The 18,654-nt window shown below is 42.8% G+C and overlaps 1 protein-coding gene across 2 annotated transcripts in view; it reads left to right on the top strand.

The window, feature by feature from the left end:
* The window catches only part of ST8SIA6 (ST8 alpha-N-acetyl-neuraminide alpha-2,8-sialyltransferase 6), a 163,314-nt gene that overhangs the window by 87,368 nt on the left and 57,292 nt on the right, over window positions 1–18,654 (top strand). The window contains exons 2-3 of one of the 2 annotated variants that reach the window (XM_068238576.1): window positions 4,583–4,636; window positions 11,514–11,597. In XM_068238576.1, the coding sequence (XP_068094677.1) occupies window positions 4,583–4,636; window positions 11,514–11,597 (138 nt within the window). The remainder of the gene's footprint in view (window positions 1–4,582; window positions 4,637–11,513; window positions 11,598–18,654) is intronic. The other variant, XM_068238577.1, reaches the window with a different exon arrangement.

The following is an 18,654-nucleotide window of genomic DNA, read 5'->3' as shown; positions in this document are numbered from 1 at the left end:
GACAAGTTCGGTAGATAGTTGGACAGATAGTTGGTAGGTGTGTGCGTATGAACCTTTAGACCAACTTGGGCGAATACAGTCCTGTTTTCTGAAGCACTTAAAGGACAACTATAGTGAGTAGAATACAGAGGCTGCCATATGTATTTCCTTTTAAACAATACCAGTTGCCTGGCAGCAATGCTGATCTATTGGCTGCAGTAATGTCTAAATAACACCAGAAAAAAGCATGCAGCTAATCTTGTTAGATCTGCCAATAATGTCTGAAACACCTGGGGCTTGATTCACAAAACGATGCTAACTGTTAGCATGGATTTTCGAGCGTTGTAGCGTGAAAAACTTTTTTTTCCAGAAAAAACAATTATCACGGAAAAATTCGCGTTTGCGCGTTGAATCAAATTTTTTGCCCATTAACATCACTCGATACTGTGAATTTAACGCATGAAAAATTGATGTGAATGCGAATTTTTGCACGTGATACCCGTTATCACGTAAAATTCCGCGCAAAGCACTTTTTACAGCGTTTTGCAAATCAAGCCTCTGATCTGCTGCATGCTTGTTCAGGGTCTATGGCTAAAAGTATTAGAGGCAGAGGATTAGCAAAATAGCAAGGTAACTGGTATTGCTTAAAAGGAAATAAATATGACAGCCTCCATATATTTCTCACTTCAGTTGTCCTTTAAACACCCAAGAAACAGTGAGAGACAGCTTGGGATAAGGTTTTACTGCAGGAAGGTTCAAAGGATCATTATTTCTGCTTCGTTTTATAGCCTAAAAGACAGAGTGTGGTTTTAAAACTGCAACTGTGACAGAATGATGAAATGTTATAAAAAAAATGAAAACTAATAAAAATATGAGACACTTTTCTTTGCTACTAATGTTCTATTAATTATCTGTATTACACAAATAATTCATTATATCATAAGTTTCTTTTCCGCTTCAGTGTCACTTTAAGAAAGTTGAAAAAGATGTACTATTTAACTGTCAACAAGAGAATTGGTGCAGATATATAATCCCCCAAGTTGCCCATAAACTTTAAAGTAACTTAAAGTGGACCCGAGATAAACGTTTACACATTGCATAATTGTGTTCCTTTCATATCGTTTATAGGACATTCCTCAAGCCAAATACTTTTTTGTTTTTATTTTAATACTCTAATTCCCTATAAACTTAAGAAGCCTCGCCCACAGCTCCTCCAGAGTGCCTTGGCACTATGAGACTTAAGGCTCATACACACATCAGACTATAGTCTTTGGAAAATGAAAGATCACAGACCAATCTTACCCCCTTCCATATAGTATGAGATCCATACCTACACAGTCTATTCTATGGAGCTGAACTCCCCATCAGACAGAAATCTTTGCAAGATGCTGCACACAAAGATGCTGTACAGACACAAAAGATCTGTTCCTGCAAGATCCGTTCCTGCAAATTGCATTTATAGTCTATGAGATCTGCAGATCATCATACACACCTTGTTTAACTGACATTCATCTGCAGATCAGACAATCATCTGCAGATCTGAAAATCCATCCTGGTGGATCTGATCTGCAGATGAATGTCTGTTAAATAAGGTGTGTATGATGATCTGCAGATATCATAGACTATGAATGCAATTTGCAGGAACGGATCTTTTGCAAGAACAGATCTTTTGCAGATACTGATCTTTTGAATGTCTACAGCATCTTTGTGTGCAGCATCTTGCAAAGATTTCTGTCTGATGGGGAGTTCAGCTCCATAGAATAGACTATGAAGGTATGGCTCTCATACTACATGGAAGGGGGTAAGATTGGTCTGTGATCTTTCATTTTCCAAAGACTGGGCTGATGTGTGTATGAGCCTTTAGTAGCAAGGGCTTATGGGAGCTCAGTCTGGGTTTGAGGAGGAGGAGGTGTTACTAGCCAGAGATTTCAGAGGCAGAGGAGTAGAGGGTAGTGAAGTTTTCACAGGCTGAGGGCTGGAGATGCAGAGCAGCTTGCCTGTGTGTAATGTGACAAACCGAACATGGCCGCTCTAATCAAATACTGTTGAAGCTGTTTGCAGCTAGATTTTCTGTGTAAACTATCTAAACTTTAGCTAAAATATATAGACAAGTTACTTGTTACTTGTTATAGTTATTTTTTCATGTCGGATCCGCTTTAAAGAAGTGTAGCTTCCGCAGAATTTAGCGGGTACCCTCTATGCAGTGCATCACCTTCGTTATTTCGCAGAAGGAAGCGACAGGTTTACTTTAAAAGACCTCTTTAGTAGTCACTTGTTGCCAAATGACTTTTGAAAATGGGAAACTCGTTGCGACACAAAATTTGCAGCCTGTGACGCTCATTACTATTCAGCATTAAGGCGAAAAGACCTTTTTATTCTTCCCCTTTCATTACTCTGCAGAATAAACACGTATACGAAATGACAAGGCTGAGAGTCGGATGTGGCAGCTAAGTGGAGAGCGGGCAGGATTTGTGGGGGCTGTTTGCAGCGCAACGAGCGGGTGCGGCGTAATGTCGCTGGAATGTAAGATTTGTCTCTAAGCATGGATGGCTTTATGGCGCGCCTCCTCCCCGGAGTCGCCGAGCTTATTTTTCGCTTTGCTGGTTTAGCCTGGAATCATAACACGATGGCTAACTGCGAAATAATTTCACAGCCGCCTTTTCCATTACACTTCTGGATTCCGCTTCTGCCATTTTGACATTGATTTCCTAAACAGACAACATTGGAAGGAAAAGATGTACTTTAGTAGTAAATATGCTGTGAAGAAGATTAGGGCCTGACATCCCACACGGCACACACAGGCTGGCCACGTTGGATTCGGCTTAGAAGCTGTCATCGCCGGGTTATACAGTCAATAACGGCAAAAAAAAAAGACAATTAGTTTGTCATGCCGCAGCAACCTTTTGTAAGGTAATAAATTCATGCAGAAGTAGCTAAGGGACAGAAAGCAAAGGGTAGTGGTAAACAGATCATACTTAAAAAAGGTAATTGTTAGTAGTGGTGTCCCACAAGGGTCAGTGCTGGGTCCAGTTCTCTTCAACTTATTTATTAACCCTCCTGGCGGTTTATAAAAAATCCGCCAGGGGGCAGCAAAGTCTTTTTTTTTATTTATTTTTTTTATTTTTTCATGTAGGGGGATCTCCTGGAGGGCTTCCCCCCGTCGCCATGGCGACGGGCGGCATGACGTCACCGACGTCATTGGGAGACCCGATCTACCCCTCAGCGCAGCCTGGCACTGATTGGCCAGGCAGAGCACGGGGTCTGGGGGGAGGGGGCTCACGGCGCCGCGAGCGCCGCGTAATCGGTGCGGAGCGGCGGCGATCAGAGGGCACACGCAGCTAGCAAAGTGCTAGCTGCGTGCTGCAAAAAAAAATTATCAAAATCGGCCCAGCAGGGCCTGAGAAATCCCCCTGCGCCGCCAGGGAGGTTAAAGAGCAACTCCAGTGAAAATAATGTAATACAAAAAGTGCTTCATTTTTACACTGATTATGTATAAATGAATTAGTCAGTTTGCTCAATGTACAATCTTTACTCTCCCCGATTTACATTCTGACATTTATTACATGGTGACATTTTTACTGTGGGCAGGTTATGTAGCTGCTCCTAGCTGTTTTGGCTGTTGGAGACAGCTGTAAACAGCTATTTCCTGTCTGTGAACCTTGTTCCATTGTGGCAAACTGTCAAAAGTACCGCATTCCTCAGAGCTTCTTGTGGGAGGGGTTTCACCACAATATCAGTCATACAGCGCCCTCTGATGGTCTATTTGTGAAAAGCAATAGATTTCTCATGTAAAAGGGGGTATCAGCTACTGATTAGGATAAAGTTAAATTCTTGGTTGGAGTTTCTCTTTAATGATTTAGTGGGTGGCACACAAAATCATGGTGCCATCTTTACAGATGGTACAAAGTTATGTAGAATTATCAACAGTGACATATTGCAGCAGAATGTTGACAGTATGGCCATATGGGCAGACACATGGGAGATGAAATTCAATGTTGATAAATATAAGGTTATGCAACTTAGACGTACCAATGTCAAAGCATCATATAAACTAAATGGTGATAATAAGTACCTAAAGCAAAACTGACACTGACAGGCACTGTCTGAATGATGGATGGAGGGGGGGATACATTTTTTACTTTTGAGCAACTGTGGATTTGAATATGAAGCATAAGCAATGTTTTTTAGTTCTTTTAAATGTACTTTAAACAACTAGTGTCAGTTTATACAATACTATTGCTTAACTATGCAGTTAAAGGGAACCTGAAATGAGAGGGATGTGGAGGCTGCAATATTCATTCGCTTTCAAACAATAACAGTTGCCTGGCGTCCTGCTGATCTATTTGGCTGCAGCAGTGTCTGACTCAAACACCTGAAAGAAGCAGTTTCAGTCAGAAACACCTGATCTGCATGCTTTTCCAGGGTCTATAGCTAAAAATATTAAAGGGCAGAGGATCAGCAGGATGCCAGGCAACTGGCATTGTTTCAAATGAAAAACATATGGTAGCCTCCATAGCCTCCAAATCCCTCTAACTTCAGGTTCCCTTTAAATGTGTGGTGATGATCACATATGACTCACTTGTTCCTCTTTCTTCATTCTCAGGCCAGGAAACATCACCACCAGAGTGGGATTGGTCAAGCCTGATATGAGCCACATGTAAGTCTCCGCCTCTCCTTATTGCTATAAACCTATTTAAAGTATACCGGAGCTGAACTTAACCACTTAGCGGCAAATGTCATGCTGAATCCTGTTAATGGTTCCAGGAAGTTTTAATGTGTCGCTTGCCGCTGCCGCCATGCACAAGCGCTTGCCTACTGCTCTTTCCCGCCGAGGTCCACAATTGGGGAAGGGGAACAAACATTCCCCTAACCAATCGCAAAGCCTGGAATGAATGGACATGACCCCGATCAGGGGCCATGTCCACTCATAATGACAGGAAGTAGTAAAAGCATGAGTTAGAGTAAAAAGAAAAAATTAAAATAAGTGAACACTTTCTGGAAATCGGGATAGTGTTTCTAGCACTTGTGGCGAAAAGTTAAATTACACACACAGTAAGTTTATAATTAAAAATTAATAAAATGAATCCCTTCCAAAGATCCCCCCCCCCAAAAAAAAAAAAAATACTTGTTAAAAAAAAAAAAAAAAAACATAAATATTTGCCTTAGGGACTCAGACTAGTTTTTTTTTACTGTTATTTTACAGAGACTGGATCTGCCTTTACAGCCCAGCCTCTGTTGCTATCCCAAACCCCCCTAAGGTCCCCCTGCACTCTGCAATCCCTCATAAATCACAGCCACGCTGCTGACAAACAGCTTGTCAGAGCTGGCTGTGTTTATCTCTATAGTGTCAGTCTGCTGCTCTCCCCGCAGAACCCCAGTCCCCGCCTGCATCCCTCCCCTCCCTGCTGATTGGAGGGAAGGGACGGGGCCGGGACTGGAGCTATGCAGGAGGCGGGGGAGCAGCTGAGACTGACACTACAGATGTAAACACAGCCTCACAGCACGGCTGTGATTTATGAGGGATTGCAGAGTGCAGGGGGACCTTAGTGGGGTTTGGGATAGCAACAGAGGCTGGGCTGTAAAGGCAGATCCAGTCTCTGTATGCAGATAACATTCTTTAAACACACCTCGGGTTCTCTTTAAAATGCATTTAGAATAAAATAATTCCTAGCAAACTGTACTACCCACAGAAAACAAGCTATAGATCATTTTGTTGTGATAAGTAGTAATAAAGTTATTGCCAAATAAAAGGGAGGAGCGCTGATTGGTGAAAATTGTTCTGCTCTGCTAAAAATTCCTTGGAACTGGGCCAATAAAATATTGATTGGTCTGCTTCCAAGCTGCACATAATTGGTACAAAATGTTCATGTTCATTGGAATTACTGTACTAGTATATTCCTGGCCATCTCTGCCCAGAGGCATGGATGGGATATTTATAGTGTAAAGATTATAGGATAAATCAACCCAGAGTATCTATTAACATTATTTCAATGTATGATAATTTTGCCTCCCAGTCCCAGCAGGATCTCCCCACATTGCAGAGCAGTACAGCAGAAGAGTGTAAAATTTAACAGCTCCAGCGACGTGTCATGTCTCTTCTGTTCTTCCTAGCAGCTGCACACACTTCCCTCTAGCTTTCTGATCACGTGACATGCCTTAGGAGCCTGAGGTATGTAGCATAGATTGTGTGGTTGTCAGGAAGAACAGTGGAGACCCGATGCTGAAGCAAGTAAAAAACTGCTCCTCTGCACTACTCTGCAGAATGGGATGGAGCAGAGGGGGACATTTATCAAGAGTGTCTGAGACAAAATATTGGTAGATTTTTAGAAATCTGAGCAGAACTGTCTCAGACATATTAAGAAGTCCCTATATATTGCAGATATCTTCTGAAACTGTTCTTAAATAGGAGTTGGGAAGGTTTCTCAGTCAGTGCAATGTGTGAAGGAAATAGCTGTTGCTGAGGTAACCAATACATCTGCTGTATTGCATCAATACCCAGCACTGGAAGGGTTAAACACAGAACAGCTCCACAGGACACCTGGCAGCGGGGGGAGGGGGAGGGGGGGGGAGGGGAGCCCTTCTCAAATCATGTCTAGCCTGCACTGCTGCTTCTGTGGAACTGCTATTGAGTACTTCTTAATCTGCAGTAATTTAGGAATGGATTTGCACTTTTCTTAACTGTAGGGCAGTTCTAGAAATTCATGCTAAACTTCTGCTATTAAGTAGGATTAGTAATGTCTTTGATAAATGTCCCCCAGAGACCCTACACTTGCTATAATTTAACCATGGCTATCATAGTTATACGCTATAGTTTTGACATGAATCTCACTGAAGGCGTCCTCCGATCGTGTTATTTTTTTACACACTGAGTTCCTGTAGCTCTGTATTGGGAATAGTGAGCTGTGGCTGCCTCTGTTTAGCTGCACTCACAGCTCAATACCGAGGAATGTGCTTCCCAATAACAGCTACAATGTAACATATTTATACGGGTGCCTGCCAGTCCTAGCGGGTGCTACACTCTTGTAAAGCAGCTTTATGAGACGCACAATGGAACGGTAAAATAATGCTTTTGTTCTGCGAGAGGCAGACGGTTCCTCAGGAGTAAGTCATTAGTGTGCTGTGCTTATAGTTTTGTACATTTCTTCCTGTACAGATTTTTTTTAAAGAAATGAAACATTTTAAGCCTAGAGTTGGTTTTTACTTTTTTTTTTTTTTTTTTTTTATTGTTGCGAAACAACGCGTCTTTTTTAAAGGGGAACTCCAGGGAGTTTTAAATAAAGGCATGGCTCCCCTAGGCCAACTTTTTTGAGGCTCCCCTTTCATACAGCAAAGTCCCCTTTATATGGAAGCCTCAACTAATCGGCATGCCTGAGGGGATAATGGGGGCAGTACTTCTATAATTTGCAGAGTTTTCCGCATCAGAAGTGACTTACTAATCCTCCTGGCACCATCATCTAGACTTCCTGCAACTCCAAGGTCCGCGTACGGGGTCCCGCTTGTCATGTGACCCATAAACTGACTGTTTCAACCAAAAACACTGTCACTGGTGAACTTCTTTGAAGGGGAAGGCAGTGTGCTGCTGTTCTTTTACTGCTACAATGATGCACATTTGAAGCTCTTGAGGGCTACATAAAATGGCGAGGAGGGCCACATTCGGCCCGTGGGCCTGGAGTTTGACATCTGTGCTTATTAGACTATAGCTGAAGTTTTACAGTGGTGTGAAAAACTATTTGCCCCCTTCCTGATTTCTTATTCTTTTGCATGTTTGTCACACTTAAATGTTTCTGCTCATCAAAAACCTTTAACTATTAGTCAAAGATAACATAATTGAACACAAAATGCAGTTTTAAATGATGGTTTTTATTATTTAGTGAGAAAAAAAACTCAAAACCTACATGGCCCTGTGTGAAAAAGAAATTGCCCCCTGAACCTAATAACTGGTTGGGCCACCCTTAGCAGCAATAACTGCAATCAAGCGTTTGCGATAACTTGCAACGAGTCTTTTACAGCGCTCTGGAGGAATTTTGGCCCACTCATCTTTGCAGAATTGTTGTAATTCAGCTTTATTTGAGGGTTTTCTAGCATGAACCGCCTTTTTAAGGTCATGCCACAACATCTCAATAGGATTCAGGTCAGGACTTTGACTAGGCCACTCCAAAGTCTTCATTTTGTTTTTCTTCAGCCATTCAGAGGTGGATTTGCTGGTGTGTTTTGGGTCATTGTCCTGCTGCAGCACCCAATATCACTTCAGCTTGAGTTGACGAACAGATGGCCGGACATTCTCCTTCAGGATTTTTTGGTAGACAGTAGAATTCATGGTTCCATCTATCACAGCAAGCCTTCCAGGTCCTGAAGCAGCAAAACAACCCCAGACCATCACACTACCACCACCATATTTTACTGTTGGCATGATGTTCTTTTGCTGAAATGCTGGGTTACTTCTACACCAGATGTAACGGGACACGCACCTTCCAAAAAGTTCAACTTTTGTCTCGTCGGTCCACAAGGTATTTTCCCAAAAATCTTGGCAATCATTGAGATGTCTTTTTAGCAAAATTGAGACGAGCCTTAATGTTCTTTTTGCTTAAAAGTGGTTTGCGCCTTGGATATCTGCCATGCAGACCGTTTTTGCCCAGTCTCTTTCTTATGGTGGAGTCGTGAACAATGACCTTGATTGAGGCAAGTGAGGCCTGCAGTTCTTTAGATGTTGTCCTGGGGTCTTTTGTGGCCTCTCCGATGAGTTTTCTCTGCGCTCTTGGGGTAATTTTGGTCGGCCAGCCACTCCTGGGAAGGTTCATCACTGTTCCATGTTTTTGCCATTTGTGGATAATGGCTCTCACTGTGGTTCGCTGGAGTCCCAAAGCTTTAGATATGGCTTTATAACCTTTACCAGACTGCGGGGTGGACAGCGGGGGCCAGCGGGGACTTAGCGTCCTGCACGGACGCGTATGCGGCGGCTGAGCGGCGAGTGACGTCGGGTGCGGCGTAGTTACAATGTAACAAAGTTGTTACATTGTAATAACTTTGTTACATTGTAACTGATAGAACATTTCCGAGGATATTGCGAGGGATCATTTATTTAAAGGGACAGGTAAGTATTATTGGTTAATTAAGAATATTAAAGGACTTTTTTCGTGGTTATGTTTTTTGTTCAATTAAAATACTTTTTCTAAGTGTTTGTGTGTTTATTTACTTTTAACTCTTAAAGGAAATGGGTAAGGGGTACAAGTACCTCTATACTCATTTCTCCTGGGAGGGGGGGTGGGCATCTGGGGGACCCCTTTTTAAAGGGGACTCCCAGATTCCACCATGAACCCCCCCCCCCCCCCCCAGGAAATCGCGGCCTCCACCTCCACCGCCCATCCATCCGCATTTAAAAGACATTTTTGCCCTTGAAACTTAAAAATCGATTTTCTCAAAAACTATAAGGTCTTTTTGAAAAAATTTTTTTTCCTCTTATTCCCACTGATCCCCTTAATATACCCTAGGAATTTGGTGTTCCTAAACTTTAAGCAGGCTTTGCTATTAACCGTTAAAGTCGGCGGGTTTTTAAATGTATGCATTTTTCCATTGAAACTTAACATCGATTTTCTCAAAAACTATAAGGTCTTTTTGAAAAAAAAATGTTTTCCTCTTATTCCTCCTGATCTCCTTAATATATTCTCCAAATTTGAGGCTCTTAGCATTTAAGGGGGCTTTGCTATTAACCCTTAAAGTCGGCGGCTTTTTTATATTATACGGAGCGTTACGGTTTAACGCGAAATTACGGTAGCGTTTAATGCGAAATTACGGCATGAACGAAACGCGAAATTACGCGTTGAAAATTACGCTTACGGTATTTTCAATTACGATTTTAATGGCAATTACGCTACCGTAATTTCGCATCGTAATCGCAAATTTCGCATGCGTAATTATAGTAATGCGAAATTACGAAAATTTCGGCTCAACTCTAACGTAGATATACGGTCGCTGCTACGATTGCCCCGCTGCCCTTTAGTATACAGTACATAGTTCCTATTCACCGATCTAAGTGTGTGTGATCAGTGATCACCGGCATCAATGAAATGCGGATGGTCATTGGCAAACTGAAAATAAAAACATACACACATTACTTCCTGTTAGAGTACTAAGTGGGGGGACATCTAGTGGCCAAATAGTAAAAATACACCCTACAGACATTTCATTTAATGAAAATACATAAGATACCCTAAAAATTAACCCCTTACCTCCCATCCCATGGTTACCAAAGTAAAACACTTGTATAAAAAAGTGACATTAAAAAAAATACATAGTTACCTTAATGGCTCAACTTTTTTAATATGCCTGTCATTAAGGCATATTACTGTTATTTTTGCAATTAAAGAGAACCCGAGGTGGTTTATAATAATCCTAATAGCACACAGAGGCTGGGTCTGCATATAATGCCCAGCCTCTGTTGCTATACTGATCCCCCCCTAGGCCCCCCTGCGCTCTGCTATGACCCCTATAAATCAAACGCCGAGCTAGCGACACGCAGTGTGTCACAGCCGTCTGTTTACCTTCTTCAGTGTCAGTCTCGTCGGTCCCCCGCCTCCTCCATAGCTCCGGTCCCCGCCTGTGTCCCTTCCCTCCAATCAGCGGGGAGCGGCACTATGGAGGAAGCAGGGGAGCGGCAGAGACTGACACTGTCAAAGATAAACAGCCGACTGCGACACGCTGCATGTCGCTAGCTCGGTGTTTGATTTATGGGGGTACAGCAGAGCGCAGGGGGGGCCTAGGGGGGATCAGTATAGCCACAGAGGCTGGGCATTATATGCAGACCCAGCCTCTGTGTGCTATTAGGATTATTAGAAACCACCTCGGGTTCTCTTTAAGGGCTTGTAATTAGTGATAGACACAAAATGTCTTAAAATATTGTCGCCATACATAGTGACATAATTTAAAGGTTGTAATAACCGGGACAAATGGGCAAATAAAATGTGTGGGTTTTATCCACAGCAGCACATTTTATTTTAAAACTATAATGGCTAAAAACTGAGAAATAATGAATGTTTGCCATTTTTTTCTTGTTATTCCTGTAAAAATGCACTTCGAATGAATAATTCTTAGCAAAATATACCACCCAAATAAGGCCTAACTATTGGCGAAAAAAAACAAGATCTAGATCATTTTGTTGTGATAAGCAGTGATAAAGTTATTGGCGAATGAAAGGGAGGAGCGCTGAAAGGTAAAAATTGCTTTTGTCCATAAGGGGAAAAACCACTCAGTAGTGAAGTGGTTAAGATGTTAACAAATAGAATGTAAAGGAATTTTCAGGTTCACACAAGAAGGGAATAGAGTCTAACCGCCTCCTACCTCCCCCAGCCCGCTGTACAGCCAGCAGCACTGATGTTTCCAGGAAAGTGTGGGATCACAGAAATGGTTATTTAAGTACAGTAAGCTACAGCTAATGGTATGAGGAGCAGCAAAGCAGCCCTGTAATGAGTCTGCAAGATTACATTAAACGCCAGAGCTTATTAAACTGTTCATCTTTCTGGTTTATTGTTTATATTTAGAATACTTGCACAGAGCAACTATACAGGAGACTTATTCTGCAGAGACGTTCAGGATCGCCTGCTGTCGGTGTCCCTTAGGAAACGGTATGTACACTCTGCACTGCATACATTACTGTCCTTATTTACAGGACCATTAAAGATAAAATTGGCCTATTGCCTATATGTGTAGCAATTTTGCTTTACATCTTTATAAATATACATTAGTATCCATTAGGTAGTAGGAGCCAGGCGATATTACCGTATATCCTCGAATATAAGTTGACTCCAATATTTGACCCTTTTAAGCTGGAATGTTTTATTGACTCCAGTATAAGTCTACCCAGCAAGGTAATGGCTGAACATGGGGACCAGGAGGGATTAGCAGCTGTACTTGGGGACCAGGAGGGGTTAATGACTGCACTGCATATAGTATTTCAGCCATATGCCTCTTGCCCCTTAAAGTAGAACCGAGATAAACTTTTACTCATTGCATAATCGTGTTCCTTACATATAGTTTATAGGGCATTCCTCAAGCCAAATACTTTTTTTTTTAATACCCTAATTCCCTATAAACTAAACAAGCCTCACCCACAGCTCTTCCAGCGCCTAGGCATTCTGAGTCCTATGTAGCAAAGGCTCATGGGAGCTCAGTCTAGGGGAGGAGGAGGAGTTTTTTTCCCGTAGGAGGAGGCAGCGTTACCAGCCAGAGATTTCAGAGACAGGGGGGTGGAGAGGGGAGTGGAGTTTTCACAGGCTGAGGGGTGGAGATGCAGAGCAGCTTGCCTATGTACAAGGATGACAAGCAGAATATGGCTGCTCTAAACTTTAGATAAGATATATAGACAAGTTACTGGTTATAGTTCGCTTTTCGTCTCGGATCCACTTTAAGTGCAGCCAATAACTCCTCTTGGATCCCAAGTGCAGCAATTATTCACTCCCCTCTTGCAGCCCAGTATCTCCCCCTGCCCCTTACCATGTTAATTGTTGTGGCCAGGACTTGTATCTTTCTGGCGTTTCCTTTATCACAAGCTTTGAGCCTGGAACAGACCATTTCACAGGGCGTACCTATAATTAAACCAACAGGGAATTTGGGCACAGGGTGAAGCCGAACAACATCTCACCCTGCGTCTGCACAAGTCCTGGCGGTGTTAATTACTATTCCCCCTCCAGGCTGACGTGGACACCGGGGAAAGATGTAATTTGGCTGTCAGCTATTGCTGGCTTCTGAATTATGCTGTTTTTATAGTAATTCGTGCTCCATCTCTTAACGGCGCCCAAATTCCGGCACTGTCCAAGCTCCACTTTAGCCGTAATTTCCATTATGGCTGCGCCAAAATCTTTACATTGTTTATTCGCAGGCGCTCATAGAAGGATTAAGATGAAATCGGGCCCCAGGCATGATACCTGTTTTTGCCCATCGCTGATGGTCACCTGGCTTTTTTTAAATAAGATTTGGTGGAGGGTAGCATCCACCAGGCCTGTAGACTCTCCAGACCCTAGGTAGCTGCCTAGTTTTGCACAATAGTGGTATGGGCGCTCCTCAAAAAATATAAAAATATAACCACCTAGTTCCCACTACCCTAATGGGTTATGTGATAAAGGTGTCTGCTACTCACTGATCCCAGTGGATCGCTATACAAGAATGGGGGGTATCACCTCCCTATATTAGTGGAAATGGTTATCTGTACAGCGCTCACACCATATAGCACAGTAATAAATAATACAGTTCTAGCACAGTAATACAGTCTCTAGATCAGGCATGGGCAAACTTGGCCCTCCAGCTGTTACTGAACTACAAGTCCCACAATGCATTGCAGGAGTCTGACAGCCACAGTCATGACTCATAAAGGCAAATGCATTGTGGGGCTTGTAGTTCCGTCACAGCTGGAGGAGCCGAGTTTGCCCATGCCTAGATCAACATGAAGGAAAGTCCAATTCCACGTTCCTCAGCGGTCCTCATATCTACACTGAATAACAGTAACAGGCTCTCAGAAAAGTAAATTATACTCCCACCAGCGTTTAGTGGCTGATAGCTTTATATATCAGCAGAGCTCGTTCAGATCAACAGGCTGGCTCCAGTATTCCATACTGTCTCCCTGTATGTTACTCAGAGGAAGATTGAAGCACACATAGGGTAATCTAGTTTTGACGCAGGCGTCACAATTCCTTCACCAAACGTATTCACCACCATACTGTGATCTCCCACACAGTGTCAGTACACCCAGATGTAAATGGTTCAAATGGGCGCTCACCAGATAGCCGGACTGAGCCAGTACAGTCCAGCTGACCTCGCTTGGTAGCACTGACTGATAGAGTCCCTCTTCACATATACACTCCACCTTAAAGAGACACTGTAACAAGAAAAACGTCCCCTGGGGGGTACTCACCTCGGGAGGGGGAAGCCTCTGGACCCTATCAAGGCATCCCCCTTCCTCCTGTGTCCCACGGGGGTCTCGCTGCAGCCCTTGAAATCCGGCCCGACAGATCCGACAGCCTGTTCAATATTTACCTTTCCAGGCTCCAGCGGGGGAGCTGTTGCGGCTCTTCTGACGGAGATAGGCGAAAATAGCCGATCTCCGTCAGGTCCGCTCTACTGCGCAGGCGCAGGAGTAGAGCGGCCTGACAGAAATCGGCTATTACCGCCTATCTCCGTGGGAAGGAGTGGATACTGCGCCTGCGTTGGAGCCAAAAGGTAAATATTTACATCGCCGCCGCTCCGAGAGGATTTTCGCCGCCACCGTGGGACTGTGGAGGACGGGGGAAGCCTCAATAGGATCCGGAGGCTTCCCCCACCCGAGGTGAGTACCCCCCAGGGGAGTTTTTTTCGTTACAGATTTTCTTTAAAAGAACTTTAAACAGGGCTTCCACAGCGTAACTCCGTTTATTGCTCATAAAAAAAAGTTCATAACATTGCACTCACGTGTAAAAAGTTAATATGTGCATATAAAATCATAGGACTTCCTCACTCGCCGCTGGATTGTGCGTCTCTGCTGCTGCCGCACCCGAGGCCACGCCCTACCGGTTTCGTCACGAATGACTCATCAGGGGCTTGCCTGCAGCGCTGGCAGAGGGACGGTATAGCTACTGGATTATGCAAATCTCTTCATAGTTGTGGCGAACTGGACTAGCGGCTCTAAAATTCCATGATCTTTACTTACTCTATATCCTCTAGTGTTTACCTAATATAAGATATACATTCATGTACATATTTAAAATAATAAAAACAATAATAAAAGGATAGAATTAGCAACAGGCCTTCCTGGAATGAAAAGGTAATAAGGGCGTGTATGCGCGTACGTTAAAAAAGGGCGCCGGGAAAAAAGGGCGCAGGGTTTTAAAAGATAATCATGAATAACGTTTAAAAAAAATTGTGTTATATTTCGTTTAAAAATAATGTTTTATAAAGGTATAAATCATTAAATAATGTGTATAAAATCGGCAATTTAAAAAACGTTAATCTTCCCTGTTTAAAAATTGAAATTTATAATAACGTTTTATAAAACATTAATAAGAATTTTACTAAAGCTATACCTAACCCTACTCTCACACAGAACCCTCCCTGTACCTATCCCTAACCCCTAGACCCCCCTGTTGGTGCCTAACCCTAAGACCCCCCTGTTGGTGCCTAACCCTAAGACCCCCCTGGTGGTGCCTAAACCTAAGACCCCCCTGTTGGTGCCTAACCCTAAGACCCCCCTGTTGGTGCCTAACCCTAAGACCCCCCTGTTGGTGCCTAACCCTAAGACCCCCCTGTTGGTGCCTAACCCTAAGACCCCCCTGTTGGTGCCTAACCCTAAGACCCCCCTGTTGGTGCCTAAACCTAAGACCCCCCTGTTGGTGCCTAAACCTAAGACCCCCCTGTTGGTGCCTAAACCTAAGACCCCCCTGTGATAAGCATTAATAACGTTTTAAAAAAATATGGTGCGGTTTTTCGTTAAAAAATGCAAAAAAAAAATAAAAAAAAATTTGTACGGTTTTTCGTTTAAAAGTAATGTTTTAAAAAATATTGTACTGTTTTTCGTTTAAAAATAATGTTTTAAAAATTATAAATCATTAAATAATGTGTAATCATGAGAAACAGTTATAAAACATTAAAAGTCTCCGGGCGCCGCTTTTAAAACGTTATTTTTCTCCGGCGCCCTTTTTTCCTGTTGGGCGCCGATTTAAACGATATTTATTATGGGAGTGAATGGCGGCGCCCTTTTTGTCCACCTGCCTCATGCGCCCAAATTTCCTGCTTCCCGTGTATGCTGTCTGTTCTGACGTAGCATACAACATTGGTTACACACGTTTCTACAGTAGTGCGATCACTCTCTCCAGAATCACAGTACCATCCCCAGTCTGTGCTGCAAGAAAACACCTTAAAAGACAAAGAAATAGCATATGGTGTAGCCTGTTTAAACACTATTATATCACCCTGAAGTGACAGGCATTCATCAACGGACAAGGTGTGACAACACAGAAGGGGTCCACCACCTGCGGGCTCAGGCGCTCCCCTCCCCCCCTTTATGTCCCTGCTCACCAAATCCACACTTTGAACCAGCGATTAAAGTCTGCCACCAGGGCACTTCCACATGGATATATCTGTAAACAAACTTAGAGAAGCGGACTATGTGTAAAACCAACTTTAATACTTAGATTAAAGACAAATAATGCCCGTACATGTTAAAAAAATAAAACACAGCATTGTATATCACCATCCCTCTGGTCAGGCAGGATTCCAGCGTCTCACGTCTCCTACACCTCTAGACCGCCTCATAGACTCAGCTTCTGTGTCCTGTAGCTCCGCCCTACCGGTTTCGTCATATCACATGACTCGTGATATGACGAAACCAGTAGGGCGGAGCTACAGGACACACGCTACAGGACACGGAAGCTGTCACTTCAGGGTGATATAATAGTGTTTAAACAGGCTACACCATATGCTATTTCTTTGTCTTTTAAAGAGACTCCGTAACAAAAATTGCATCCTGTTTTTTATCATTCTACAAGTTCCAAAAGCTATTCTAATGTGTTCTGGCTTACTGCAGCACTTTCTACTATCACAGTCTCTGTAATAAATCAATGTATCTTTCCCCTGTCAGACTTGTCGGCCTGTGTCTGGAAGGCTGCCAAGTTCTTCAGTGTTGTGGTTCTGCTATGAACTCCCCCTTCCAGGCCCCTCTATGCACACTGCCTGTGTATTATTTAGATTAGGGCAGCTTCTCTCTTCTCTCTTATCTTTTACAAGCTGGATAAATTGTCCTCTGAGCTGGCTGGGCTTTCACATACTGAGGAATTACAGACAAAGGCAAAGCTGTTTGCAGGAAGAAACGAGCAGCCTGGAACTTCAGTGCATGAGAACTGCAAGGGAAAAGAAGCACACAAATGATCTCTTTAGATTCAAAAGGAAGGGTGTATACAGCCTGCTTGTGTATGGATGTATTTTCTATGTGTGGACATACTGTACATCAACCTACTTCCTGTTTTGGTGGCCATTTTGTTTGTTTATAAACAAACTTTTTAAAACTGTATTTAACCACTTTTAATGCGGCGAGGAGCGGCGAAATTGTTACAGAGGGTAATAGGAGATGTCCCCTAGTGCACTGGTATGTTTACTTTTGTGTGATTTTAACAATACAGATTCTCTTTAAGGTGTTTTCTTGCAGCACAGACCGGGGACGGTACTGTGATTCTGGAGGGAGTGATCGCACTACTGTAGAAACGTGTGGACTTTGCACAGATTGGTTATCTGAAAGTAGAGCGATCCACCATAGAAGGACTTTGTTGTGCTTTTTTATGCATGTGGTGGTGGTCTTAGTTAAGGGTAAGCGCAGCACTACATACTAGATATTGTGTTGAGAAATATACAACATTGGTTGCAATGAGTACTGCCCTATACTCATATCAAAACTTAAGGGAGAACTCTACATTGCCAGTCTCCAACCGAACGCAGCATCCCACATCCACTTATACAGTAATAGAACTATTCCAAATAGTACAATTAAATAGATAATAATATACATAATATAAAATAAAAAATTAATTTGAAATAATAATAATAAAGGTGGTGCTTCGCGCATCTGTGTCCCCTCACATTTCATCTTGTCATTTCCCATATATCTGTCTGTGCAGATAATGCGACACCGTACCATAATAATAGGTGAATTGCATCCCACAGATTAATATCAGCCCCCAAAGTGCTTATCCCCCCATATATGTCACCACTTGAATTACCCATGAAGTAGGCAAATCGGTGGTCCGTGTTGCATCATTTCTTACCACAGTCAATACAATTACTGTCATTGAGCATGTGTCATATGTCAGTGCCATCAATTTGTGCAAAAGTATTGCCCAATGTGTCATAACATTATGTGCTAATCCTATTACATATACCTCCCACCTTATAGTGACGCCAATCGAAATTACAGGCATAGACATATGTTACATGTCCTTACATAAAGTGCTATTTTACAATATCAAATCCCTATAACATTGTCATGCCTCTCCAATGTGTCTAACTAATCCTCATACCCACTTAAAGAGGAACTCCAGTGAACATTTTACTGTTGGCAGGTGATGTAGCTGCTGCATGGTTTTTGGCAGTTGGAAACAGCTGTAAACAGCTATTACCCACAATGCAGCAGGGTTCACAGACAGGAAACTGCCAGGAGTACCACGGTCCTCAGAGTATCTTGTGGGAGGGGTTTCACCACAATAGCAGTCATACAGCGCCCCCTGATGGTCTGTTTGTGAAAAGGAATAGATGTCTCATGTAAAAGGGGGTATCGGCTACTGATTGGGATGAAGTTAAATTTTTGGTCTGAGTTTCTCTTTAAGGTGGCCATACACTCGTTAGATTAGCAGCAGATAGATCATCAGATAGATTTCTGAGCTATCTGATGTGTTTACGAACATTTTTTACTAGGAACAGATTTCCAATAGATTCAGTTTGAAATCTATTGAAAATCGATCTGATGGTATTTTTTTTGCCATCAGATTTCCATTAGGGCCAATTTAAAATGATATGCAATCTCAACAGATCGACCTAGATTTTCCAGCCTGCCAGATCGATCGAAATCGGCCGCCAATCGGTCAATTGGTCAATCGATTTTCAATCGACCTATCGATTGATTTTGATCGATCGATCGGCCAAAATTCGGCTGAGTGTATGGGCCACTTA

The sequence above is a fragment of the Hyperolius riggenbachi genome, chromosome 5, assembly GCF_040937935.1.
Source record: "Hyperolius riggenbachi isolate aHypRig1 chromosome 5, aHypRig1.pri, whole genome shotgun sequence".
NCBI classification, from domain to species: Eukaryota; Metazoa; Chordata; class Amphibia; order Anura; family Hyperoliidae; genus Hyperolius; species Hyperolius riggenbachi.
This window is presented reverse-complemented; position numbering and strand designations above follow the sequence as displayed.